Here is a 27,996-nt window from a genome sequence, read left to right on the forward strand (position 1 = left end):
TCTCTTCCAACTCTATGATTCTATGATTCTACATGATTTTTCACATGAAATTTTGTTCTCTAACTAGGGTGCAACATAACTAGGGATGAATCAGATGGACAGAAATTGGGGATGGATTCACATAAACAGAGGAACATGTCAAAGTTGCTAGCATGTCTCACCATCTTCCTCATAGCATGAATCAAGAAACAGATGAAAAACATATGATTATACCCTTCTTTTCCTCTAATTTTCTCTAATCATACATCAGCAGCAGCAGCAGCATTATGTATTTGTTTAATATATATGATGGTGTGGGTAAACTCCTAGCTGGTCAGTGGGTGCAATGAAATCTCCCAACTCAACAAGGTCTGTGCCACCTCCACAACTGCAAAAATCGGATGGCTGCTACTGAGAGAATTATCAGTAGAGTTGCTACTTAAATTTGATGACAAGTGTAGCAGTAAGGACAGCAAAGGATACAAAAGGAGCTTGAGTTGTGCATGCATCCCACAGGTTACATATTGCTCCCTCCTGACCTATGGTAGTCTAGGAAAATAGCTGAAAGGGACAAGATCATCCATCCCCATGATTATACAAGAAAATGCTCCATTCAACAGAGGCTGCAAACTGGGGGGGGGGGGGGGGGGAGGCTGACATGCCGTTACTGCTCACCCCACCCTACTCTAGCAGGACCAAACCCTACCAGATCACCAAAGTTTCCTGTGTATAAAAAGTACAGTCAACACAATGATGGTTGATCACATTAATCAATGGCACAGTGGTATACAACAGCACGAATGCTATATCTCTGGAGCTGGTGACAAACTGAAGCATTCTACTGGTTCCTGACATTAATAAGAGGAGGAGGAGCCTGTTCCCATAATAGACAAAGATGAAGGTGAGAAGAAAACCCAGTTGAAAACATTACTTTTTGAAATTATATGAGGCAAAAGGAAAACCTGTCTATAACTGCCTCTGTCTGCCTAATTGCTGGCCTCACCCTAATTACAAGCCCTCCCTCCATCCACCATCTTGAGGGAGAGAGAGGCAGGCTAACTCCACCAGGCCTGCCTGGAAGAAGACAAGCCCTCCCTACGGTCCATCTGCCTTGGTCCAGGCCTCAGAGGGAGAGAAAAACTGCTGGACCTGATCTCCTCCCCCCCCCCCCCCCATTCCCTTCTCCTTTTGTGTCGTGTCTTTTAGATTGTAAGCCTGCGGGCAGAGAACTGTCTATTATCCCCTCTGTTGTAAACCGCTCGGATTCCCAGTGATTGGGCGGTATATAAATAAATCCTATTATTATTATTATTATTATTATTAATTATAACCTTACAAATAAGCCCAGAAAAATTACTAGCCTTCACACAATGTTACTAGCCTACTACAAGCCTAGTTGCTCACATTTCTATTCTTCTGGCAGCACAGAAATGCAAGCATATGAAAAAGAAGTTGTCTGCCAAATAGAAAGGAGAACTAGCATGGGACATTGCCACACAAGCCCGTTCTCACAACAATCATGTCAGTTTTTTAAAAAAGGAAATAATAATAATAATAATAATAATAATAATAATAATAATTTATTTCTATTCCGCCTTTTCCCCATGGAATCAAAGCAGATTACAACAAGAACATTAGATACAAAAATAATACAGTAAACATAAGACAGAATACAAAACATATACCCAATGTCTAAAGCAAAAAAATACAAAGAACAAAATCCACAGTACCAACATAATAAATTAAAATATAACCCAGCACAGTTAATCTAACTAACAAATATCAACTTTCCCCTAGCAGCAAAAAATACAGTTCAATACAAATACTAGGACAATAATAATACAATAGCAGCAGGAGACCATAGTCCCATATACTCCCAAAACATTACATAATAATAACTCTTTCCCCTAGCATCAAAAAATACTGTTCAATACAATACTAGGACAGTAATAATACAGTAAAGACAGGAGACCATAGTCCCTCATACTCCCAAAAACATTACAAGATAATAACAAATTCCTCAATTTAGATTAAATTAAACAATTAAAACAATACAAAACCAGTAAAATGCCACACTCCGTCTAAGATGGTCCTAGTTGGTACTGGGTGGGAAACAAGCTCTGGGTCTGTCCTCCTTCTTAGGCTAGTGGCTGGATGGTCCGGAGGAGAGCTGCAAGCCTTTTGAAGCCTGGCCTCGGAATCCCTCAATGCCGCTCATAGCTGGCCATAGTTGGTATGAGGCAGGGAGGCGAGTTCCAGGATTTGTCCTCCGCTCAAGGCTGGGGCAAGATGGTCATTTTCTGTGAGCCAGCTTTTAAAGGTGCCTCTCACAGGCATGCCTCCTCTCAAACAGCAGGGCTGGAGTGGTGTTCCTGAGCTCAAGGGTCTGTGAACTTTTAAAGATGCTTCTTTCACAGGCATGTCTCCTCTCAAACAGCAGGGCTGAAGTGGTGTTTTTCAAAAATGGAAACAGGCGCAGTATAGACTAGTGCCTTGTGCTGGTATGGGACCGATTTTAGGGTTTTGTAGGGCTGGGCGTCCACACACGCCCAGTCCTACAATCACTGTGCAGGTCCCATGGTTGTACTCACACATCCATATGGGACATGCAACATCCACACAGCCCTGTGCCCAAACAGCGCCGCACCACGCAGATGTCATCATTGAGCACGAGGGCAGGAATGGCACCCTGCGTGCGGCAGAAAAAGAACCCACTGTTTGGTTGGTGTGGTCTCCATCCGGGATCTGGCTGCCCCTTTCTGCCCATCTGTATCCCCCTTATTCATTACAAAGCAGCCATTATTGCACGACTTTGCACTCGCGTGACTGGGGCTTCAACTGTTCTCTTCTCGACTCCCTCTTTACACCACATCCCTGCCCTATGCCCTAAGTAGCATGCTTTTTGGTTGTTTTAATTTTTATATTAACGTTTTCATGCAAATCTAGAGCTCTGCTATTGCAATTGAAGTTTCATAAAAAGGGAGACAGAGGACAGGGGGAGAAGAGGAGAGACTAAAATCATGATCTGCAAAGGAAAAGCGGGCTATAAATAAACAGTTGTATTATTATTATTATTATTATTATTATTATTATTATTATTATTAGACTGCCAGAATCACAACTGCACTGGCAGCAATGTTTTGCACCTAGGGGCTTGGACAATTGCAAGCTCACTGACAGGTTTCCCTTGTCAATGAAAAGAGATGCCCAAACGCAGGAACATAGGAACTTCAGAAACACCGCAGGTATGGGTCAGAAGCATCAATGTGTGGTAAGTATTGCCAAAACTGCTTTTTTCTGGCTGCAGTCATAGTTTAAAAGCCACATGTAGTAACCTCCACAGTCAATGTCTCATCTTTTAACTCTCTTCATTTTCATGCCAGTCACAAATAAAAAGACTTTCCTTTCTCTGCAGCTTATATAGGAGTCAAGCAGACTGATGGAAGAATGATAGAGTGTTCTGTCCCTTCACTGTCAGCCTGCTCAGTCACCTTCATGGTATTTCTGATTGCCTATGGCAAGAAGGTGAATTTTAAAATAAAAGCTACCATTATTTGATACACTGGAATACTCATGTACCTGGTAGCTGACAGAACTGTCAAAGGCCCTGGCCTCTGCCCCAAGGAGTTTACAATCTAGGAGAGACAACAGGCACATTACTGAAGAAAGCCAAAAGGTTCAGAGGAATTTGTGTTGGTGGAATGATATACAAGGTGCGTCAACCATATTCTCCAGGGTCGTTCAGATATAAATGACAGCTGATATTAAAATGAGCTGGTTTGCCATGATGGTTCTATACTGACATCCACCCCTGAGTAAAGAATGATTAGATCCAAAATTATTCATCCAGCACTTGTTGTGATGTTACAGTGCAATAAGAAATCTTAGCTGTAATTGAGGAGGCTGTTCCTTCATAGAGGAAGCCAGATAGGGGATTGAGGGAAATGCCAAAGGGAATAGCATATGATTTTATGGTCCTTATCTCATTTGATTAGTATGATTGAAACTTGTGACACTTCCCCTTCTGGTCATATTAAACTCTACAATCCTTTTTTTAAAATAAAATAAAAGTATTACAAGAGCTAGGGTTGCCATAACCCGGCGGCCCCCGTGACATTCACGGTTTCGGGGGGGCCCTCCCGGTCACGGTCCGGTTTGGGCCCCCACCCGTGCCTTGTTCCCGGTTTGGGGGTCCGCTGCGGCCATTGCCGCTGCTGCTAATGCAGCTGCTGCGGTGCCGACCCACCTCCTCCTCCGGCTCCGCCTTCCTCCTCTTCCTCGGCGGGCGGCAGAAGCGCCGCTGCCACCACGCCCCCACTGGGAGGGCTTGCGCGCCGCCCAGGCCTCAGCAGGAGCAGGGGCAGCGCGCGTGCCTTCCCCACTTCCCTCCCCGTGCGCGCGCGCCTCTGCCTCACTTTCCTCCTCCCCGCACGCGCCTGCCCTGGTTCCTCCTCTTCCTCGACGGGCCGGCGGCAGAAGCGCTGCTGACACTGGGAGGGCTTGCGCGCTGCCCAGGCCTCAGTAGGGGCCAGTGGCAGCGCGCGCGCCTTCCCCATTCCCTCCGCGCGTGCGTGCGTGCCTGCCCCACTCCCCTTCCTCCCGCGCCAGCCATCCTAAGGAGGAGGAGGGGGGAGAGGAGGAGGTGAAGGAGGAGGAGGAGGAAGGAGCCGGAGGAAGGGTGCCTGAAGGCCAGGGCAGAATTGGGCCACAGAAGGAGGAGGAGGAGGAAGAGGAAAGCTGAGTCAGTGGCCATTAGGTCTGCCTTGGTATTTTGGGGGTTTTTAAATTATTTTTTAAAATGTAAAATACTTATTTTATTTAATTTTTTTAATTTTTATTATTGCTTTTTATTTTTTTATTTCATTAATTTTTATTATTGCTTGTTTTTATTTTGTTTCATGAATTTTTATTATTGCTTGTTTTTATTTTGTTTCATGAATTTTTATTATTGCTTGTTTTTATTTTGTTTCATGAATTTTTATTATTGCTTGTTTTTATTTTGTTTCATGAATTTTTATTATTGCTTGTTTTTATTTTGTTTCATTAATTTTTATTATTGCTTGTTTTTATTTTGTTTCATTAATTTTTATTATTGCTTGTTTTTATTTTGTTTCATTAATTTTTATTATTGCTTGTTTTATTTTATTTCATGAATTTTTATTATTGCTTGTTTTATTTTGTTTCATGAATTTTTATTATTGCTTGTTTTTATTTTATTTCATTAATTTTTATTATTGCTTGTTTTTATTTTATTTCATTAATTTTTATTATTGCTTGTTTTTATTTTGTTTCATTAATTTTTATTATTGCTTGTTTTTATTTTGTTTCATTAATTTTTATTATTGCTTGTTTTTATTTTGTTTCATTAATTTTTATTATTGCTTGTTTTTATTTTGTTTCATTAATTTTTATTATTGCTTGTTTTTATTTTGTTTCATGAATTTTTATTATTGCTTGTTTTTATTTTGTTTCATTAATTTTTATTATTGCTTGTTTTATTTTGTTTCATGAATTTTTATTATTGCTTGTTTTTATTTTGTTTCATTAATTTTTATTATTGCTTGTTTTTATTTTGTTTCATTAATTTTTATTATTGCTTGTTTTATTTTATTTCATGAATTTTTATTATTGCTTGTTTTTATTTTATTTCATTAATTTTTATTATTGCTTGTTTTTATTTTATTTCATTAATTTTTATTATTGCTTGTTTTTATTTTATTTCATTAATTTTTATTATTGCTTGTTTTTATTTTATTTCATTAATTTTTATTATTGCTTGTTTTTATTTTATTTCATTAATTTTTATTATTGCTTGTTTTTATTTTATTTCATTAATTTTTATTATTGCTTGTTTTTATTTTATTTCATTAATTTTTATTATTCCTTGTTTTTATTTTATTTCATTAATTTTATTATTGCTTGTTTTTTATTTTATTACATTAATTTTTATTATCAAATATATACACCCCTGCCTTGTTTTTTATTTTTCCCCCATTATTTTTTATTATTAAATATATGCAAGTGCATTTTCTGTGTATTTATGGCGCTTTGAACGCTAACAAGTCTGCCTTTCCTGGACAATTATACTGGTGATGATGATGGTGATGGTGGTGATATTGATATCAACAAGCCTCTGAGGCACGGCCAATGTAACTTGCTGTGATTTTTACAAACTCATGCGCCCTGAGGGAAAACCACAGTCCCTTGCCCAAGTACACACTTCTGAGAAGTACAGTTGAACCCGAGGGCAAGTACATTTCTGCCATCTGTCTAAGAATAATGCCAAAATGTCCTCCATTTTGATCATGTCTAAAAACATGCATTTATATTAACATTTTTTTAAAAAAAAACTTCAATTTTTTGCGTGTCCTCCATTTTTATAAAAATGTGTCCTACATTTGAAAATGTTGCCCTACATTTGTCCTACATTTGTCCCGGTTTAGAGGTCCTCACTTATGGCAACCCTAACAAGAGCCATCTCTTCTTTAACCAGCTTCAAAACGGAGCTGAAGACCATCCTGTTCAGAGAAGCGTTCCCAGGCATTGCATAATTGTCACTTGCTTTTTGTTGTTCTTTTGTTGTCTGTTTTATTGAATCATTTCCTGTATTGCTATGTATTTTATATATATTATCCTACTAGAGAGGCCCCTTCCCCACCACCTTTCCCTTCTCCTTCTGTGTCGTGTCTTTTTAGATTGTAAGCCTGAGGGTAGGGAACCGTCCAATTAAAAAGATTGTATGTATAGCGCTGTGTAAATTTACAGTGCTTTATAAATAAAGGTTAATAATAATAATAATAATGTGACTTTAAAAAGTAGCTTCTAGATTTTGAAGAAAAATTCTTTCACCCTGACTTGTTAGAGCATTTCAACAAGCCAGGTCTAGGGATTTTAGTATAGTTACCTTAACCTCCAGCCAAAAAGTCAATTGGAATAATGACTGGTTGTGCTGAAGGGACTGGAAATAGAAGCTTGTGCCCACTTCTGCTTCTGGGCAGGAAAAAAAGCAGGAGTAGCAGCTTCATTTCAAAAGTTAACTCAGCACATTCAATTAACTGTTATCACATATAAATGTGTGACATAAAGTAAACTAATGCTTCTCAAACTGTCTGATGTGGCAGATCAGCAGTTTGTTTTTTTAGTGTGCCAGGAGCTGGTACCATATTTGTGCCATATTATTATTGTATTTGTTTTCTTTCCTGAATATTCAAGTCAGTACTGAACTCTGGACCAGTAATTAGAAAACAATCTCCTGCACTCAAACCATGCATAACTCCTCTCAGATTACTAACACAGTCAAGATTTAGAAAAGATCTACATAGGCATTTAAGAGAGGAATGAGAAACTGAGCCCATGTGCCACTTACTGTCCCTGGACTTCATTTTTACAACTCCTTCCTGTGCCCTCTGCCAGCAACACAACTCAACTGTTCAACTGACTCCTCCTTCAGGAGGATGGTAAGCACCTTCTGCCCCTTTCCAACATCTCCAAATGGACCAAGGGGAAATGCCATACATTTGCATGTGTGCCCCTAGATACTATCCTAGGTTTTCAAGGTGGGATGTGCACATTAATAAAATCCCAGTGCTGTGTTTTTGTAAAGTAAAGTATAAATACGACTCCACCTTGTGAAATTACAAAGGCACACAACCCAAGCAAAATGCCCACTGACTGGATAGGGAAAACTTGGGAATGTCTTTTTTTTAATGTATTTTAATAATATATAAATGCATACATAATGGTAGATATATAAAGCATACAGTATCAACACAAAACACTCCAACTCACCACAACATTCCCCTATATACATATATCCCCCCTCAGAAAAAAATTAATTGGCTTCCCAATTAATCTGACTTTATTATTATGAGGTTGGAAATAGGTAAAAGAACGCTTTGTGGGACTAATAATAATAATTGCTTTGATGAGCCTAATTTCTTGTGTTGTTCATTGTACACAGATGCTTTATAAACTCTGTATGCCCTCCTGTAAGACTCCACAACTTCATATCTAGCTAGACACCTTCCAGAGAGGCTTTCAAAATCTATTTAAACAAACAATATGGCCTAGTACTTATGGATGATGAAATCAAATTCTCTAAGCCATAGAGAATCAGTTTCAACAGGAGGAGACAGAAAGCAGAATCCTAAAACCCATCAGTAAGCTTCAAATGAAACAGCTTTCCATACAGATTCAGGATTTGACCTACAGTTCATGTTAACTCGGGGTTGATGAGGTATGGCTGATATCTCAATTCTCCCCACCTCCCACCCCTGCTATCACCCACCAGTTACTTAAAGCCCCTGAACATTCCAAGTGTTTGTTTTTTAAAGCATGAATATTGTGTAAAAAAAATCCAGAAATTAGTGCCAAAGCTACATCAGTGTAAATATGCAAAAACCCTCCCTGATCCACACCATTCTCTTGTAGAAACCTGTTCAAAAACCCCACCCGCTCTTGTTTTCCTTTCATTTGTCTTTCAAAATTGTGACAAAATGAGACAACATCATTTCCAGTTGCCATTTTGAAGCAGAAGCACAGGGGGAAAAAAGGTATTTTAGCATGCTTGAGTGGGGGTGAAGCCTGAGGGGTTGTTGAGAACTGAAAACTGCCACCCTCACCTGTGTGCAGTTGCTCACCCCTGGTTTAAGGTATTTGTGTCCATTTTCCCCCCCCAATATGCAATTTTCAACACCAGGCATACAGATGAACTCTGTAAAAACACTGGATTGAATTAAGAGTCCCAGAACAGATTTCACATTCTTGTCCACACATATGGCCTGGGTCTCATTCAAGCTATAAAATTATGGTGCTGTCATTCCCCTTTATCTGCCCTGGTTCCATCCTACAGAATTCTGGGATTTGCAGTTTTAGAGAGGGAGACTTAGGGGCTGTACAGACTGTTCCTAAGGGGCGGCCTGCAGCTGATCCTTTTAGAACCAGATCAGGGCCACATCAACCGCACACCATGGTCCCGATCTCATCTTTCCACGGTGCAAAAAGAAGCCACAAAAATTAATTGCTTTCTGTGCCATAGCCACTGGTGCCATGGCTTTTTGGTGCCCCTTTGGCACTACATCATGTAGACACAGCGCCAGAGGAGCGCTATGACACTGCCAGTCATGTGGTGCAGTGCATGGCATCATACCAGCCTGGGGACGGAGTCGGGCATGCATTGTGTGGACGCCATGCCCTGACTCTGCCCCCAGACTGGCCAAAGATGCCGGTCAGATTGCTCCAATGATTCAAACTACCAATCCCCAGATTCCACTGGATGTTGCCCTGGCAATAAAAGTGGAATCATAGTGCTATGATTGTGTAGTGAGAAGGGCCCTGAGACTTATTTTATTTATTTGACTGCAGCCTGATGCCTTCTATGATAAAGGCATGAGCTTTCACTTTTCCCATTCCATACTGAAGACTATCACACTAGGTCTTACCATCAGTGAATCGTCCCTAGATTGTTGGGGAAGCGAGTGTCATGGAATCATTCAGGGAGAGTGAATTTCGTCTTAACACAAAGTTTCCATTAAGAGGAAATTCACTCTCCCTGAACGATTCCATGACGCTAGAGGGAGCTGACGATTCCATCACACTGAGGAAGCGCACCAGGCATTCATACATGTGTGCTTCCTCAACAATCCAGGTAAGACTTAGTGTGATAATCTTCTTTGAAGGCTTGAACAAGAGTGCCTGGTCTGAGCCAAAGTCATGTCTGGGCTGCGCTGGATGTCCGGATGTCTTGAGACACCTGACACAGTAAGGGTTAAAATGACACAATGCTTCTCCTTTGTATTAGAGGCCTTGAGGCACTCAGTGTGAACATCTGGAGCTGTGTTACATTCCTACATTGCATGTTATTTGGCGTCTGAGATAGAGAGGAAAAGATGAAAATAGCATAGTTTACTTATTGACCCATTGTGGATAGGATTGACCTCATCCAGCATTCAAACTTCTGGCCCAGATACTGGCTGCATTGCTAGAAGACAGTTCTGTGGCAGCTTAGAGCAACAACAACAGAAAATGATTGCTAATATATTAGTTTCAACTGAGTTGTTAACAGCTAAAAATAGAACTTGCCACATTTAAGAGTATAAGAAAATCATATTTGACAGAGAATACTAAGGCATAAGATTTTGCCTTGTAACAAAAATATGGGAAAACTTTGCCACAGAAAGAACCATTTAGGACAATGCACTCAGTTTGAACTATAACAAAAACAAAATAATAGATATCAAAAAGTTTTACAACATGAGTTAAAAATTCTATAGTAAGAATGGATGGGAAAGAAATTTAAGAGGTTATAATAAGTATGACATGACTCATTGAAGTTAGAATTAATTATGCTAATTTAGATAAACTTTAGGACATTATTTATAAACTGGAAGAAGTAACAATTATTGGTCTGTATGATGTTAAGCCAGTGTGGCATATTGGTTTGAGTGTTGGACTACAACTCTGGAGACCAGGATTCAATTCCCCGCCCAGCCATGAAAACCTCCTACTTGGTGAACCTTGGGCAAGTCACACACTCTAAGCCCCAGAAAACCGTGTGACTTAGGGTCACCATAAATTGGAAGTGACTTGAAGGTATACAACAACAGCAATCATATTGTATTGTACTATATCACATTTCTAGCCTTTCTAGGAAGTGTTTCAGAGAGTAGTCACCCTCTTTCATATTCCCACCAAATATGGGAGCCCTAGTGGTGAAGTGGTTAAATGCCTGTACTGCAGCCACTCACTCAAACCATAAGGTTGCGAGTTCAGTACCAGCAAAAGGGCTCAAGCTTGACTCAGGCTTGCATTCTTCCGAGGTCGCTAAAATGAGTACCCAGATTGTTGGGGGCAATTAGCTTACAATTGTAAACTGCTTAGACACTGTTAGTTCAGTATGAAGTGGTATATAAATGATGATGTTTGGTTCCAGAAATGGAACTCAAAGTGGCTCACAAAATAAAAGAAATGGAAGTAATATTTCTAGCAGAGAGTGAGACACTGAATATAATTTAGTTCTCTTCTGTTTACTGTATTCACATTCTCTTGGTCATTTTCTCTGCTTCTTTTTTTTATGGATGCTTAAACTGTATTTCTAAAGAATCAACTGAACTTTTAAGTTTTAAAAATGTGGGGTCTTGAGGAAAATTTCATGGGGAGGCAAGATTTTTATTTGAGGAAGTAATACCCATATTTCGTCTCCCCGGAAGATACACTCTGTCCTCCTATATTGCAATTTGACAATTAATTTGACAAGTTAATGAAATGCATATTGAAGTATTGAAACAGAAAAAATGACCAAGAGAATGTGAATACAGTGAACAGAAGAGAACTAAATGTAAATTGTTATCCTATGAATGTGAATGATCTTTTTTAAAAAAAAAACTTACATATGTGTATTTATTACATAAAAGAATTAAATGTACCAAAAAGGAAAACAAATCACTGATCAAATCACTGCCACACTAATAGAAAAAGTGGTTTTAAAACACACACACACACACACACACAATTTTATTCCAGCTGAGCATCACATTCCAGCAAGAAAAATGACATCCTATTTTCTTGTCGACTTTCCCAGGTCCTTTCAGATGAAGTTCAGTCTGATCAATTTCCTTCTATTTTGAAAATGAGTTATCCATTTTAGGAATACCGAGTTATGAGCCAAGAACAAGGAAAGGACAATTTCCCAAGATCAATAAGGCAAAGGAGCACTCACAAACCTAACAGGGGGTGCACCATCTGGTTACAAGAGGTCATCACCTGTCCTTGGAAACTATTCCTGCTGCAACATTCAGCAACCACCACTGAGATGGCAGCTGCAGTGATACTTTATGGTGCAAAGAAACAATGCAAAGCATATTCTTCCTTTCCAGAAGGGAAGGAAAGGGGAGGGAAGGGGAGGGAAATACCACAAATGCACTTGCACCTTCTGGAAATTGTCTGTAAGAGATTGTGAAGTACTATTGTGAAGCAATGATAACTATTTGAGAAGTTAATCAATTAATGATTGGAGCACAGAAAGGTAGTACAAAAAGCACATATTTAGGTAGACAACTAATATGAAACTTGCAAATTGATTCCTGTTAAGTAACATATGAAAACAAAACTGCACTCACCTCATCAACATTCTCAAATGCATTGATCACATCATATGGTAAACAGGACAGAAGGTCAATGACAAACCAGGTCTTCAAGTAATTCATGCGGATCAGCTTTGGGTCAGAGATCACCTCTCCAGCTGGCCCAACAAAAGTGGTATGGAAATTAAGCACAATGTCTACCAGAAAAATGACATCAACAATGCTGTCCACTACCAGCCAGGCCACATTGTTCTGTTTGGTTTTAAATGAGACATTGTAAGGTACCAAGATAGCTGTGTAGAAGGTTAAAATCAGGATGACCCAATCCCACGTTGTCTTAAAAACACAGTAATGTAAAATGATATGTGGTGGGGTCTTTGGTGCCTCTTGCTTATACTGTGGGAGGATTTCAGAGCCCAGCTGTAAGACCTGCAGAAAAGGAAAGCAATAAGAAAAAAGTCCTGTCATAAGAAAACCGAAACTGTTTATTTATTATTTACTTACTTAGATGGCCCATGTTTCCTATAACCCTTACAAGATAACTTATGATATGGCTAAGGCAGAAATCCTATACCCACATACTTGGGAATAAGTCCTACTGAACTCAACAGAACTTATGTCTGCATAGACATATACAATATTATGTGGTAAAATACACAAAAATTAAACATCAGTCCATAAGAAGAATTTAAAAATGCTAAAACGAAGTAGGCATGGTCCAGACCAACATTCCCTCCAATTGTCCTGATTTGACAGGGACAACTTAATTAATCCCCTGTCACCCCACTTTTTCAGTAGCTTTTAAAATGTCCCAGTTTCTCTCTTCTCCTCCCACTTCCCCCCTTTGTCCTCAGTTTACTTCCATTGTTGCATACTGTTCCATTGTTGCAAAGTACAAAAGTAGTTTGTTCTCAATTAGCAAGGGGGAAAGAAAGGAAGGGTTGGCATCCTCTCTTCCCCAGAAGGCTTTCTGCTTGGGTTAATGTCATGTTAATGCCCAAGTCGTGTGACGTCATCTGAAAACAATCCCACTCTTGCAGGATATTCCTGGCTTTAAACCCCATTTATCCATGGGATACGGGCACTCCCCTCCTGTGTGATAAACTCCAATGGTAAAACTTTTTTTTCATTGGAACTATATTTGGTTTGTTTTACTGAAACAGCATCAAAAGTATTACCAAATGCAACAACACAGAGACTTCTTGAGAAATTCAAAGTTCCCTGCCAAAGAAGGGGTAGGTAGCCTCGGCACAAGACAGAAACAACATGGATTTCAATACAGGTTTCTTTTTGTATTGCTATTTCAATTTAAATTCTATATCCTGGAATTTATTACCCTTTGTCTTTCTCTTTGCTTGCTTTGCTTATCCCCTGGCCCAAATTCAATTAAATAGGGTATAGGTTAATAAAGTGGCCCTTATTCAACACATGTACTTGTGGCTAGTCTCTTTATTTCATGGCTGATTATCAAACACTCCAGTGGTAAAAACAACTTGACAATTAAACCAATTACCTAAGGGAGGAGGAGCAAGATTTCCAACAGTGGACAGAGCCAGGAAATGTTTTGTTTTACAACTTGCACAATCCCTAACTGTTTGGACTACAACTCCCAGAATGCTGGCTGGGGATTCTGGAAGTTGCAGTCCAAAAATATTTCTAAGGTCTGAGGCTGTTGTCACATATTTTTTGTAAGTGGAATAAAGGCATGTATGTAACACTATATAGCCAACACTGGTTTTCTCACACTAGTACCTCATTAAACTACAAAGCCCAGGATTCCACAGGATTCAGTCCTGGTAGTTAAAATGGAATCATAGGTAGGTTACAGACTGCCAAAAAATACGTAGTGACTACGTATTAGGGTTAGGAAGGTGCGGTGCTTCCGCACCCCCCTAACCCTAATACGTTGTCACTACGTATTTTTTGGCGACGGCCATTACAGACGGCCGCCGCCATGTTTACGTCTTGGACGCATAGCGTCCAGACGTGTCGCAGCGCCTATGATGTCGCGAGTGTGCCAGCGGCGCTTCGCGGCGTCATAGCTGCACCGCGGAAAGAAGCTCCATTTTGGAGCTTCTTTTTTGCTCCGTAACGGAGCCGCGTGGTTTGGCTGCAGCGGCTCCCTCACGGAGCAAACAGCGGCGGTTTATAACCCGCCATAGTGTTATAATTCTGTAGTGTGAAAGGGCCTAAGGAACAAAAAAACAATAAGCAGAAAAGTTGCAATTCAAATAACTGACTGAACATAAGATTCACAAATGGCAATAACCTTGCCTTATTTAAGGTGTCACCTGAGGGCAGCAGTCTTTCCATCAAGTGGAAGCAGAGATAGAGAAGAGAATTAGGGCTATTCCCTGAGAGGCTGCACCCACATTACAAAAACAATCCCATTTCACACCACTGTAACTGATATGCTTCCATGCTATGGAATTCTGGGAACTGCAGTTTGTTGTGGCACCAGAGTGGAGTGTGGATGCAACCAGAGTCAATGATTTTTTGGCTGCTTGAGCTGTTTCAAATCCCGTTTTATAAACAAGAACTAATGCTTGAATTCTCTGATTTTCCTCCCCAGCCTCCACAAAATCTCTTTTGCCTTTGCTGTCTTAGATTGCCTGAAGGAAGGGACGGTTTTATGACTGATCTTTATAAGCCACTCTGAGAACCTTTGTTGTATGCAGAAGAAAGTTAGAAATATTTTCAGTGAAAGAACAGATAAAAATAAATGTTGGAAGTGTGATAAACAGGAAGGAACATTATATCACATTTGGTGGACCTGTCCTCTAGCAACTAAATACTGGAAGAATATACACAACTCAGTGCAAAAAATCCTACAAATTCAAATTCAAACCTGAAAGCTTTTTGCTAAATATTATAGATGAAATGGAAGAAAAGAAACATTTAAAAATTATCCTATATTTGATCACCGCTGCTAGAATAATATACGCCAGAAAATGGAAACAAAAAGAAATCCCGACAGTAGAAGATTGACTATGGAAAAGCCTTGACATGATAGAAGTAAACAGACTGACGATGATACTGAAAGGAAGATGGAAGGAGGGATGGAAAAAGGATTGGGAACTATTACAAAATTTCTGTAAAAAACAAGGATCATACAGAGAAGAGAAAGAAAGTTTTGAATAGTGATCAAAGAAACAATATATAGAATAATTCCAACTATAAATTTATATAGCATCTAGAATATTCATGTTCATTTTGTTTTTTCCTTAACATCCCTCATCTATTTCATTCATCTCAGTTCACTGACATATTTTTTTATAAGCTGAAGGCAAGGTAGCAATAATGTTATATGAATCTCTGTTTATATTAACACATATCTATATATTGTTTGTGCCTAAAGAAATTAGATTTTTTGTAAAAGAATTTCAAATCAGCAACTGAAATATCAGACAAACTTAAAGAACGAATAAAATATATTGTAAGGTATAGATTATCTGTCATACTAAATATGATTCAAATGAAATACGGATTTAAAAAGATAAAATAAGATAACAAGATAAGAATAATTAAACAGATGAGCTCGATGAATACCAGATAAAATGTGCATAAAGCTGAATTTTGGGTAGAGAGGGGGGTATTATTTAAATTATATTTGCAGGATAGAGTAAATATTCTAAGTCAGTGAATAACGTTGTACCAAATGATAATACATGTTAAGAGTATGAGTGTATTTATTGTGGAAAGACAACTAATCATGAAAGATGTTATTGTACAATCAGAAAGTATAACTATTAATGTATAATTGCAAAGCTCATCCTAATTTCAAAAAAAGAAATATTTTCAGTGAATAAATTCAATGCCTGGACTTGTATGTTCATACAGGGCTCTACATATAGGTGTCATGATTTGTATAATCATCATGATATCTGTTTTTCCAGATTTTTCCCTTAAGCTTGAAAAAAAATTAACTTTCCTACTACAACTCTCAGAATCCCACCACCATGCTAAAAATGTAATTTTTCCAAGGTCTAGGCTCCCATCCACCCGAGCAAACATTATAAAGTTGTCTTCAGGCTGAAAATTAATGGATTCTCTCACAATACAGTTTGCAAATATTATCACAAAAAGCTAATGTGATAGTGTTAACTTCTTTTTTTAAAAAAAAAAAGGCAATTTGTTACTCGTTAAGAACATGATATTAACATGTTTGTTTTTAATTTAATCATTAAAAAAGGCAAAGTTTTCTCTCAAAAGATAAAATAAGTTTTTGACATAATATTTTGTAGCCAAACATTCCTTCTTATCTCCCATGCCTATCAATGTTAGATGTTGGCCTTTTTCAAAGTAACATTGTGGTGCCCTTGTTATTCCCCCAAATAGTGTGTTCCAAGTAATATTGCTTTTTGTAACACATTATTTCCAAATTCTAGACAATTATGGGTCAAGGGGAAACTGTGAGCCTCAGGAGTTCCTCAGCATGATTAGAACATATCTGAAACACATCTGATCCTTTTCAAGGCTACCTTGTAGATAGCGAGGGAAACGTAGATGTTTTCCCTTCAACTTGCTTTATAATCCTTATACAATATTCATTTAATTGTTCTTTTTTCTTAGTCTTCTCTGAAAAATCTACTGATTCCAGCTGTGCTGTAATGCACTGGAGCTTAGAACTGGGCTCAGTGATGTTAAAATAATGAATGCAATATTTAACTGGCAATTAATAATACACATTTCATATGTTCAGAACATGCTCTTGACCTTTATTATTTATAATTAACTCACCAGCTGTCGGAGTTTAAATTCATTCATAAGCTTGTCAGATGGACCAGCAAGCATGGAATTATCTAACAGATAGCAAATGTGCAATTTAAAGCTGAAGCAAAACATCAATAGTATCCTCTTTGAAAAGGGCAATATCTTAATAGTTTATCTGGTTATCGAGGTATTTACTTTATGATTTTAACTGTTAGCAAAGTGTCAAATATTCAGACATTTAACAAACAGATTCTAAAAGTCACTGCATTCAGACTCAGTAGATAAGCCCTGAACAGACTTATATCAAAAGCAATGTGACTTCAAAGCTCAAAATCATGAAGTTATAATCAGCATTAGAGATGTGTCACCATAACATTACATGCCTTGGGCTGCTTCCTGAAGATTTCTATGACAATAAAATGATCCACAGTGGAACGCAGGATTGGGATATAAACATGTTATACAAACTGCATTTGTGTTTTTCAGCTAAGATGGCTACTGTTTTGTCTCAGCTTCTGTGGCATGAGCAGATTGACAAGGATGCAATGCTCACTCAGCACCAATGTCAAAAGCAGATTGTTAACAGCAAGGAAGAAAAGAGGTGATGTGATAATAATGAAAGCCATCCCTATAGCGAAGGCGTGCCCAAGACATTTTGCTACTCCTTCCATGTAGAAAAGATAACTGAGATAGATGTTACTTCAGCACTGCTGATGGGACATCACCTGAAGGAAGCATATCTGCTTAGAGGATGCAGACAGGCTGCATGGCACATAGCTGTCTTCTCGAGCTCCTTGTTGCTGACTTCTAATATCTGCTCCAAGAGGCCCCCACGTCTCTGTGCCTAATGGTAGGGCCAATCTGCCCAAAGCACCTTATTTATAATGGCAATCGCAATCTCTCTTGCTAGTGAAACCCACATATCACCCATGTATGAAAGACACCAATTAATCAGTTAGTTCTGGGCATGCCATGACATCAGAGAATCCAGTCAATAGCCTTTCCCACAAAAATATAGAAATACATTTCTATTAAGCACACTAAATATCTCTCCCAGGCTCCCAGCACAAGTAATGCCCCAGTCCCACTGATCAGGAAAGTACAGCAGGAGTAGGAAAGTTCTGTCTCTCCAGGTGGCTTAGACTTCCAACTTCCAGAATCCTTAGCCAGCATGGCTAATAGAAACTGTGGAAATTAAGAGTCCCAAACATCTGAAACATTTGGACATCCAAAACCTATCCTCCTCTGCTATACAGCAGGCAGCAACATTGCCCTTCTACCAGACCAATATACAGAAATAGTAATGGAAGGAAAAGTTACTATTCCACTCAGAACAACCAGTGCAATTCCACTCAGCCAACTGGTTAGAAAGCTTGCACATGGGATTTCTTTTTAATGGTCCATGCTCTGATACAGTTGTTCCACAGAGACAACAGTAATTGCAATATCTACAAGAATTCTGAAAGGAGTCACTCATATAAGGGGTATTGTTCACTGCAACAGTTAGCTCACAAGAGCCTAACTATTAGCTTTGTCTGCAAGAATGAAGCTTCTGCCTCTATGGCTCAACTATGCAGGCATAGCCTTAACTGGAGGCATAGCATAAATCCCTAAAAGGATTTAGTATCAATCCTATGATCTTCAGGCAGGACCAAAGAATATAATTGCATTGCTAGAATATAATTGCTTTGCAGAGGTCACAAAGGCTCAAAAAGTGAGTTTGCAGGCCAAGCAGTTAAGGAGAATCATACAGCTTGAAACGCTACTTCTTAATTTAAAAAAATTAAAAAATTAAAATCATTTGCAGAGGCAAATCCCTTCATCCTCACACTCACTTTCCACCTCTGATCTGCATAATCTTTAATGGACTGCCCTATCTTGAGTCCATACTCCCACCAATTCATCCATTCAGCTGCCACAGGCATTGTATATACCATGTTTCCCTGAAAATAAGACACTGTCTTAGATTTATTTTTCCTCAAGAAGACACACTGGCTTATTTTCCGAGGATGTCTTCTTTTTATTAAATATGGTACAGCAATCTATATTTATTCAAATATAGTTAAGTCTTCTTCTGGAACATCGTCCTAACTCTCCAAACCCGGAAATCTATCCTGAATTCCTTGCAACTCCATTTCCTTTAGAACCATTGGCCCCAATCTTTCCGCTCCCTTCCCTCCCCCTTCTGTTTTGTGCCAGGCCTATCACTATGTCTTATTTTCAGGATATCGCTTATATTGCACAAATGCTTAGAAATCCTGCTTTGGCTTATTTTATGGGTATGTCTTATTTTCGGGGAAATAGGGTAGGTGTTTGGAGGTTCTACTGAAGAAGTATCTCACTCAATCCCTCTTCCTTCCCCCAAACAATGGCTCAAGCCCAGAAATATACTCCCTCCTCCTCATACTGGTTCTCTCTTTCTGACACTGGCAGAAGTCTCTTTCATAGAATCATATACAGAATGGGAGAAGGCAAAAAAGGCAGGCTAATTTTTTTAAATTGCCAACTAAACCAATTCCCTGTTACAGCTCATATTTTTCATGTGTCTCACTCTCTTCCCCCACACTTGATGGTTCCTGGTCTTTGCTAGTTGCACAACTCTGATTCAGCAGATAAGTTCTGAATAGGCTTATATCAAAAGCCAAGAAGGAACACAAGATGGCCAGCCATGTGACCTTTCTTCCTCCCTTTTCCACTGCTCAGATGGAGTCAAAACATTTAAACTGTGGAAACATAAAATCTAAATAGCACTCTTTTTAAATATTAGCTCAAGCAGGTGCTCAATCAATTTATTCCTTTTTTTTAATCAACTGAAATATGTTCCAAAATTCAACAATGTCATTTTTAAAAACTCAATTCTAAGTACAATGAAATGTAATACAAACATATTGCAAGACCTGCTACCAAACACACTGAATTAGACTTTTCTTCTTTTTTTGGAAAGCAAGGAGAGAATGGAATAAATATCTGACTTCTGGTTGTAAACATTATAAATAGGACATGTGTTTATTATGGAGTCCCAGTACCAATTTGAGTGTGGGATTACAACTCTGTGAGACCAGGGTGCAAATTCCCACTGGGTGATCTTGGATAAGTCAGAGTCTCAATCTCAGAGGAATAAATTGGCAAACTCCCCTATGAACAAATTTTGCCAAGTAAACTCTTTCAAATTGGGAACTTGAAAGCACACAACAAGGACAATGTATTATTGTGACAAATTATGAATATTTATGATTCTGTTAAAGAGCATGAAAATTTGTTATATTCTCCCAATAGAGAAACAACATTTTCATGTAATAACTACTAGTTTTACATCTGATAAGTTCCAACACTTAGCTCACAATCCTCCATAGTTAATTTTATACTGGACTTTAGACACTGTTTTTAAATATGGGCTTCTTTGTGTAATGAGAGCTAGACAGAGATTGATTAATTTCATAATTGCCTTCTCCTTGATTTTGAACAGACACAGTTATATAGTGTAAAGGGCATATAGGATGAACAACTTGTAGTGTCAGATTGTACCCTTATATAGTATAAAGTATTATTTAATTCACCTTGGGCTAGCTTCCCACAAGCATATATCATTGTTTAATGGCCAACAGGTAATCTGTTCTCAGAGCTGGGTGCTCTCCATTCTATCTTAATATTCAGGTGGGAAATAAAATAGACATTACCTCAGCAAGCCGGGAATGTTTATGAACATTCTCTCCTTTCTGTACACTTGGAGCAAGCTGCTGAAGGACTCCTCGACTGCTTGTGAGTGCACGGGTTAAGCGAGCAAACTTTGCCCAGCCTGAAAGCAAGACAAAATATTGCATAACTATTACAACAAGGATCACATCTTATAATAAATAATAATAAATAATATTTTTTTAATTTCTATCCTGCTTTTTGGCAAGCAATCAAAGCGGCGTACAGCAAGTTAAAATACAACTATATATAAACAGTACCCCTTAAAACAAGATTAAACAGTATAAGATTAAAAACCAACTAATAAAAAAAAAAATAATCATGGACAGAGTCACTAGATGGGAAGTCTTGTCCGTGGCTGAGTATGTTATTCCAGGAAGGAATAAATTATTGTAACAAAATTTCAGTTTCTTAAGCAATACTATCAACAAAGCCATCAACAAACCAAAATTTTCTAAAATTTTAACTTTCTTTGGGGTAAATACCAATTATGAAATGCATGGGGTTCAAGAACAGGTTTCAATGTTCCTTTCAGGTCAATCCCATTTCCCTAGACCAGATGAGGACAACTTGTAGGGGTTGAAAAACTGTCTTAAGGGCCCTGAAGAGTTGCAACCACCACCACCCATTCTACTATCATCCCCATCTCCCACCTCTCAAATTTAGGAGAGATAAAAAGAGCACTGGTGGTGCAGTGGTTAAATGCCTGGACTGCAGCCACTCACTCACAAACCATAAGGTGGTGCGTTCAATACCAGCCAGGGCTCAGGCTTGACTCAGCCTTGCATCCTTCCAAGGTTGCTAATAAAATGAGTGCCCAGCTTGTTGAGGGCAATTAGCTTACAGTTGTAAACTGCTTAGAGACTGCTTACGTGCTATGAAGTGGTATGTAAATAAAGGTGCTAAAAAATTACCCCCTTGAGCCTATAGTAACCCAAGCTTGAGACCACTACTACTGAATTTGTCATCCCATCTCCATACTCACAGGCTTTGCATTTCTATTGCTATTCACACATACAACCTGCTCATTCCTAGCTATAAAGGCCTGTTCCTAGGAACTTTGTGCATGTGAGGAAGTAAACTTAAGTCTACAGAAGCTTATGCTACCAAGTTTTTTCTTTGAATTAATCTCAAAAGTGCTACAAGATTCCTTTGCATACTGAACCAGATAACCAGAGCATGTCACTTCTGTCTTCTTGCATCATAGTTCACCAAAAAACAAAAAACATCATCATGGAACATAGTTTTCGTGGTGATCAGTTAACATTGACAAGGACAGTGGCAAAAAGTAATAGCTTGGTGGCCTTGTTCATTTAAAAATGTACATGGCATGAGGCTGAAATTTGGGGAAAGTATTTACAGCTGCTCAGATAACAATATCACAGAATATCTAAACTATAGGCATAGTTCTGTGTGGATTCTGAAATAAACCATAACTCTGGGAGTCTAAAATGTCCCATCCCAGTACATGAGGGATAAGCTTGTAAGAACTAAAAATGAAGAATGTGCATGGTGTAATGGTTTGAATATTGGACAAAGACTTCAGAAGACCAATGTTCAAATCCTCATTTAACCATGGCAACCTACTGTGTGACTGTGGGCAAGTCACTCCTTCTCAGCCTCAGAGGAAGGCAATGGAAAGTCCCCTTTGAATAAACTGTGTGAAGAAAACTCTGATAGAGTCACCTTAGAGTCAGAGTAAATCAGAAATGACTTAAAAGCACATAACATTAACAATGAAAAATAGTCTCTCATAAACCACACACATACATGAGTAAACCCAAAAGAAAAGTTTTATGTAAATGAAGACAGAGTAGGGTGGAGACTAACTGCATTTCCTCCTTGAACAACTGTAGAGTTTAAATGCAACTCAGGGTTTAAATGCAAAATGGGTAAAGAAATTTAGTGCACATGTGAAAATTACTCTGCCCATATGGAAAAGAACTAATGTAAACACCTTGTCCCACACAACTGCATTTCGTGTGTGTGTGTGAGAGAGAGAGAAAGAGAGAGAGAGAGAGAGAGAGAATCTAGATAAAGCATTTTCATGGTGATTGCATGTGTCTAAGAACAAGAACGAAAAATTAAAATTTATTGTCTGCAGCACTAAAGAACATGGATGGCAGGCGAATTGTACTCACAGTCGGCGCTGGCCATAGTGCTGAAAGGAAGGGCTGCCTTACATAAGAGTGTTCCTTTCACTAATGTTTCTAGGGATGATTCTGGAGTAGTTTTTCTTATGTTAATATTGTTTTCTTATGTTCATCTTTATACTATTTATATCCACGTTTTCTTTCTCACAGTAAGCTCAAGATTAAATTGTTTTAACCTTTTAATCTGTTCTAAAATCGTTAAATAGTTTGATATGTTTTAGTCTCTTTAAATTATTTCTATTGTTTTAAATTCTAATTTACTTTAAACTGCTTAACATGATTTTGATTGCATGCCACTCTGAGAGATTGTGATAAGGTGTGAGATATAAATATTACAATAAGCAATTGAATAATATAAAGCAGCATACACTGCATTCCTTCCTACCTTGCCCTTCCAACAAGCCTGTGTGGTTGCTGAGGTTGAAAGGGTGTGTCAAGGCCACCTAGACTGCACCCATATGGCCAAAATAATCTGGTCTGACACCACGTTAACTATCATGGCTCAATGTTATGGAAGTCTGAGAACTGTAGCTCCACTCTGGCACCAACTACACCTCTCAGAATTCATAGCACTGAGCCATGGCAGTTAAAGTGGTGTTAAATCGGATTATTTGGCAATGCAGATGCAGCCCTAATGGGTTTTATGGGTCAGTGGAGACTAGAAATTTGATCTCTCATGTCTTAGTGCAGCTCTTTAAGCCCTAGACTGCACTAACTCTTTTGTTGCTGTTGTTGTTGTTGTTCTTGTTGATGTGTCTTCAAGTCATTTCAAACTTACGGTGACCCTAAGGAAAACCTATCATGGGGGTTTCTTGGCAGGATTTGTTCACAGAGGGAGTGTGAGGGAGTGTGACTTGCCCAGGGTCATCCAGTGTGTTGCCTGGCTGAGTGGGAATTTGAGCCCTAGTCTCTAGAGCCAAAGTCCAATCTCCAAACTGCTACATCATGCTGGCTCTTTTACAAACTTTTTTACAATGTTACACATATTTTTATATATTTCAAATATATATAGTATATGAGGTTTTATTCTGTAAAATGCCTTTAATTCCTTTTAAAGGAAATATAAGCTTATAAAAATAAAGATGAGACAAGAGAGCATATCATTTGGGAATTGTGTTAAATTAACATCCAGTTCAAAGAAATATGCAGCAGCTGTTTTCATTCTTCTTTTTTTAAGACTGTTTTTGCTATTATGGCTTGACTTCTGATACTATAAGTAAATTCTTGTTCTGAAAACATTATCTAAATGCATTGTCTCACTATGGCCCCTATATAGTCCTACCTGTTTTTAGATAAGTGACAGGCTGGAATAATGTAGAACAAATGAGAATAAGAATTTTCATGGTGCATATAAAGCAGTGAAAATGAAAAGGGGAAAACCAGAGGGAAGGCAAGAATCAATAACATCTATAATGGAATAAGGACTGAGGATGTCCCATTGCACCCTAGACTGAAGGAATCCTTGTTTACATCCTCCTAATCTTATTAGAACATATCACTACATAAGTCTGAGGAACTGTTTCCTGTACATAGACAATAGACAAGGACTGATTATTCCCCTTAGGCAGTGAAGGAGATGAAAATGCAATGGACTTGACTACAGTGCAGAATGCAAATGGAAGGGAAAGGATGTCACTTGGAAAATTATGTTAAATGGTGAAATGACATTATAAAGGAATAGAACATACAAGACTGAGAATCCTTAGGCACAAAATCTGTGCCTAAGATCTAAAAGCAAAGCACTTTGCCTGTATTAATGTGACAATTATGGAAAGATTTTTCTCTTTTATGGATCCCTGTTTGTGGGACATCTTTCCCACAGAGATGTACCTGGTGCTTGACCTTGCAGTGAAATCATCACTGTGTAACGGAGTTTTGCTGGCCAAGTCATTTTGAGTGGGTTAATCTGCCCAATTATATTTTGCTCCTTTCAACTGTAATTTATAACTGTGCTTTACTGCCTTCATTACATTTTACATCAATGACCATTTTACTGCATTTATTCTACTTACTTTTCTGTTCCCCAATATTTTTTGGAAAGGTATTTTATGAATATCCAATAAAGACAATACTAAAAATTAAATTTGGCCCCTGTCACATGATATGCCCTGGACTGAAACAATAATGAAAATGTGAAAATATCACCTGTCCTCAGAACATAAAAGTCCAAAATATCATGGCACTATTACATGTCCATCTCATAGGTGCTCAGCAGAATTTTGGATCCCAGTTTGGTAAAATACAGAGTAGTAAAATTGTAAATGCATTCCTGGACCTCACACACAGAACACTGAGCCTCACTGATAATTTTAGATCCCATTAACTGTTTCTGATCTCAATATCTCAGTTAAAAATAACCAATCAGAAAGGACCATTGCCAAGTCATAAAGAAAATGCTTTAAACAATGAAGGTCCCAGGTTCCATGCCACACATCTCCAGACAGGGCTGAAGAACAACCCCTGGGATGATGGACATTACAGTCCAATACATCCAGAGATTGCCAAATTGGCACAGGCAACTAAATGGTCTGATTAATAATAATAATAATAATAATAATAATAATAATAATAATAATAATAATAAATGATTTATTTATATTTTCCTGCCATTCCCAGGTGGATCAAGGTGGGATTACAACCAATAAAATACATACAAACACATCTGTCAAATACAATTGCATTAAAACTTCAATTAAAAACTAACTCTATCATAAAATAATGATAACAATGAATTATATAATAGTCAAAGAGATGGAACAATATCTTTTAACAAGGTCAGGTGGATAAGTTCACCGGAAGAGCTCCGTCTTAATCGCCTTCTTAAATACTTCCAAGGAGGTAATGAGATGGATCTCTTCCAGAAGACTATTCCACAATTTTGGAGCAGGTGCAGTAAAAGTTCTTTGGGAAGTTGATACAAGTTTGGTCATTTGTTGTTCTAAGAAGTTCTTCCCAGTTATTCTGAAAGTGTGGGGCAGATTATGTAGGGAGAGGCGTTCCCACAAGTAACTCAGGCCCAAGCCATGTAGGGCTTTAAAGGTAATCACAAACACTTTGTACTGTGCCCAGAAGCTAATTGGCAGCCAGTGAAGAGATTTTAAAACAGGTGTTATGTGGTCAAACCTGGAAGAACAGGTGACCAATCTGGCTGCCCCATTTTGAATCAATTGAAGCTTCTGAACTTGGTACAAGGGTAGCCCCATGTAGAGTGCATTACAGAAATCAAGATGAGAGATTACTAGTGTGTGTACCACTGCTTCAAGGTCCTTTCAGTCCAGGTAGGGACGCAGTTGGTGTATCAACCCAAGTTGATACCAAGTACTCCTGGCCATCGCACCTACTTGAGATGAAAACTGTAGGGACAAGTCCAGGAGTACTCCCAAACTGCGACCTTCGTCCTTTAGGGGAAGTGTGACCCCATCTAGAACTGGTTGACAGTCTCCCTATACTCATTATGCTAACATCTTATTTGACACTATCACAATGATCAGTGACTTTGCCCTAAATGGCTGATTAGCATATATTCAGGAGCTGATCCAAGTCTGATGAACTATGAATATCTGATCAAAAGTGTGAGACTGTATGGTTCCTTAGGGTCAACTGTATTTAAGTTAACACAAGACAGTCTTTTGGACAATGGTAGTGAATTCAAAATTCAGCTCAGAACATGTAAGGTTGTCTTATACCACATCAGGTCCGTACTTCCCATGATTTAGTCATTTTTCCCTCAGTCTAACTCTAATCTAATATTACTGCTCACCTGTTCCTATTTAAAGAACAATGAGCCTATGGAACCAGTAGGTAAGAGGTGTCCATAGGCAGCTAGAAGCAGACAAAAGTGGGCAAAGCAGGCAAAGTTGGAATGACATCCAGAATCCCCCCTGCTCCTTTTTGAAAGAGTTTGTGGTATATTCTTGTTCTATACAGGGCAGCCAACTGGCTCTGAAAAGGCACATGATGCCATCAAATGTTGCCCATATCTCGCATAAAATTAGACTCTGCCCTAGTGAAAGGGTTTTTTTTTATCCCCTGAATGCAACCCCATGACATGTAATTTGTCTGAACGATCTTCCAGTTCTATATTTGGTATGTAATTTTCTAAAGTTAGGTACAGTGCACCCATGTCATGCACAGGCGCCTCTTACGTGGCTTCCAGCACACGCCGGAAGGAAAAGCGCTGCGCACCGGAAAAATCAGTGGTGCACATGCCACCGTGGGCACAAGCCCCATACACTTGAATGGGGCTTGAGCATCCATGTTTTTTCCCTTGTGCGGGGGGGGGGACCAGAACAGATCCCCCGTGTAAGGGAAGGGTGGACTGTACATATAAAAGCCTGATTAATGGATTCACAAGGTGACTGCATAAATTAGGGACATTGTAAAAGTGAATACCAATTCTATGATATGCATAACAAAAAGGGCCTATAATTAGAAGCTTATGGGACACAATAGCACTATAATTTCTTGCACTGTTAGCATGTTATAGCTCTCATGCCTCAAAATGAACAGCAAGTTTTTCCTCCTGTATGGTCCATCTCTCCCCATGTTATAGCAACAGGATTATCTCGCATCTGTCACTAACTCCATCTATACAATAGCTTCAGCAGATCTAAAGCCACACTTGTTATCATTTTAGTGGAGAAGCTATTCAGTAGCTAAGCCAATTGCTGCCTTTGGTTGCAGTAACTATATTCACAGTGAAGAGACAGGAAATCATAGTACCTCTCTGATCCTCACTGATTTGGGCCCAGTAGAATACTGTATCCAGTTCTGGATCTGCATTGAAAAGGACCTGAACTGAAAGTTTCAAAGGAGAACCTTTGATAAAATAATAAAACAAAACAATCCTTTGGGAGACTGGATGCTATTTTGGGTCCTTGATTTAAATCAAATAAACAAGTTGCATCTCTGGTGTTTTTATTTATTTGAAAGATTTATATCCCACAGATCAAAAACTTTCCTAGGAGAGGCCACACAAAGTGGCATCATGGGATTTGTAGTTTTACAAGATCTTTAGCCTTCCTCTCTTTCCACTACCCACATATTGGATGGATAGATTCACTCTAGGAGGCCATGGGCCTGAGTCTGCAGGACCTGACAGAGCAGTTGAGGACAGGGGGTCTTGGAGGTGTCTCATCTGCAGGAAACCCTTGTAACATTAAAATCATGTGCTAATTTTTGTCTTTTCCTTTTCCCTCCCCCCCCCCTTTCCTTTTGTGTCATGGCTTTATTTTGTAGACCTGCTGGTATGGGTTCTGTTCCCCTTTTTATTGATTTATTTGCAGGACTTGAGCAGAGCAATGGAGGATAGGGGATCTTGGAGATATCTCATCCACAGTGTCACAATTAGTTGGTATCAACTTCAGAGCAGCTAACAC

At 38.7% G+C, this 27,996-nt stretch overlaps 1 protein-coding gene across 3 annotated transcripts in view; it reads right to left on the reverse strand.

Moving 5' to 3' along the window:
* LOC149310581 (voltage-gated delayed rectifier potassium channel KCNH1) overlaps positions 1-27,996 on the reverse strand; it is a 346,345-nt gene that overhangs the window by 265,564 nt on the left and 52,785 nt on the right. For all 3 annotated transcript variants that reach the window (XR_016281686.1, XR_016281687.1, XM_089529247.1), the window contains exons 5-6: positions 20,450-20,568; positions 12,096-12,488 (exon numbers count right to left, since the gene is read on the reverse strand). Coding sequence is in view for 1 of the 3 variants with exons in the window: in XM_089529247.1 (XP_089385373.1) it covers positions 12,096-12,488; positions 20,450-20,568 (512 nt within the window). In the remaining 2 variants the exon portion in view is untranslated. The remainder of the gene's footprint in view (positions 1-12,095; positions 12,489-20,449; positions 20,569-27,996) is intronic.

Source organism: Sceloporus occidentalis, unplaced genomic scaffold, assembly GCF_023333645.1.
Source record: "Sceloporus occidentalis isolate IW3139 unplaced genomic scaffold, rSceOcc1.0.p SCAF_6, whole genome shotgun sequence".
Lineage (NCBI taxonomy): Eukaryota > Metazoa > Chordata > Lepidosauria > Squamata > Phrynosomatidae > Sceloporus > Sceloporus occidentalis.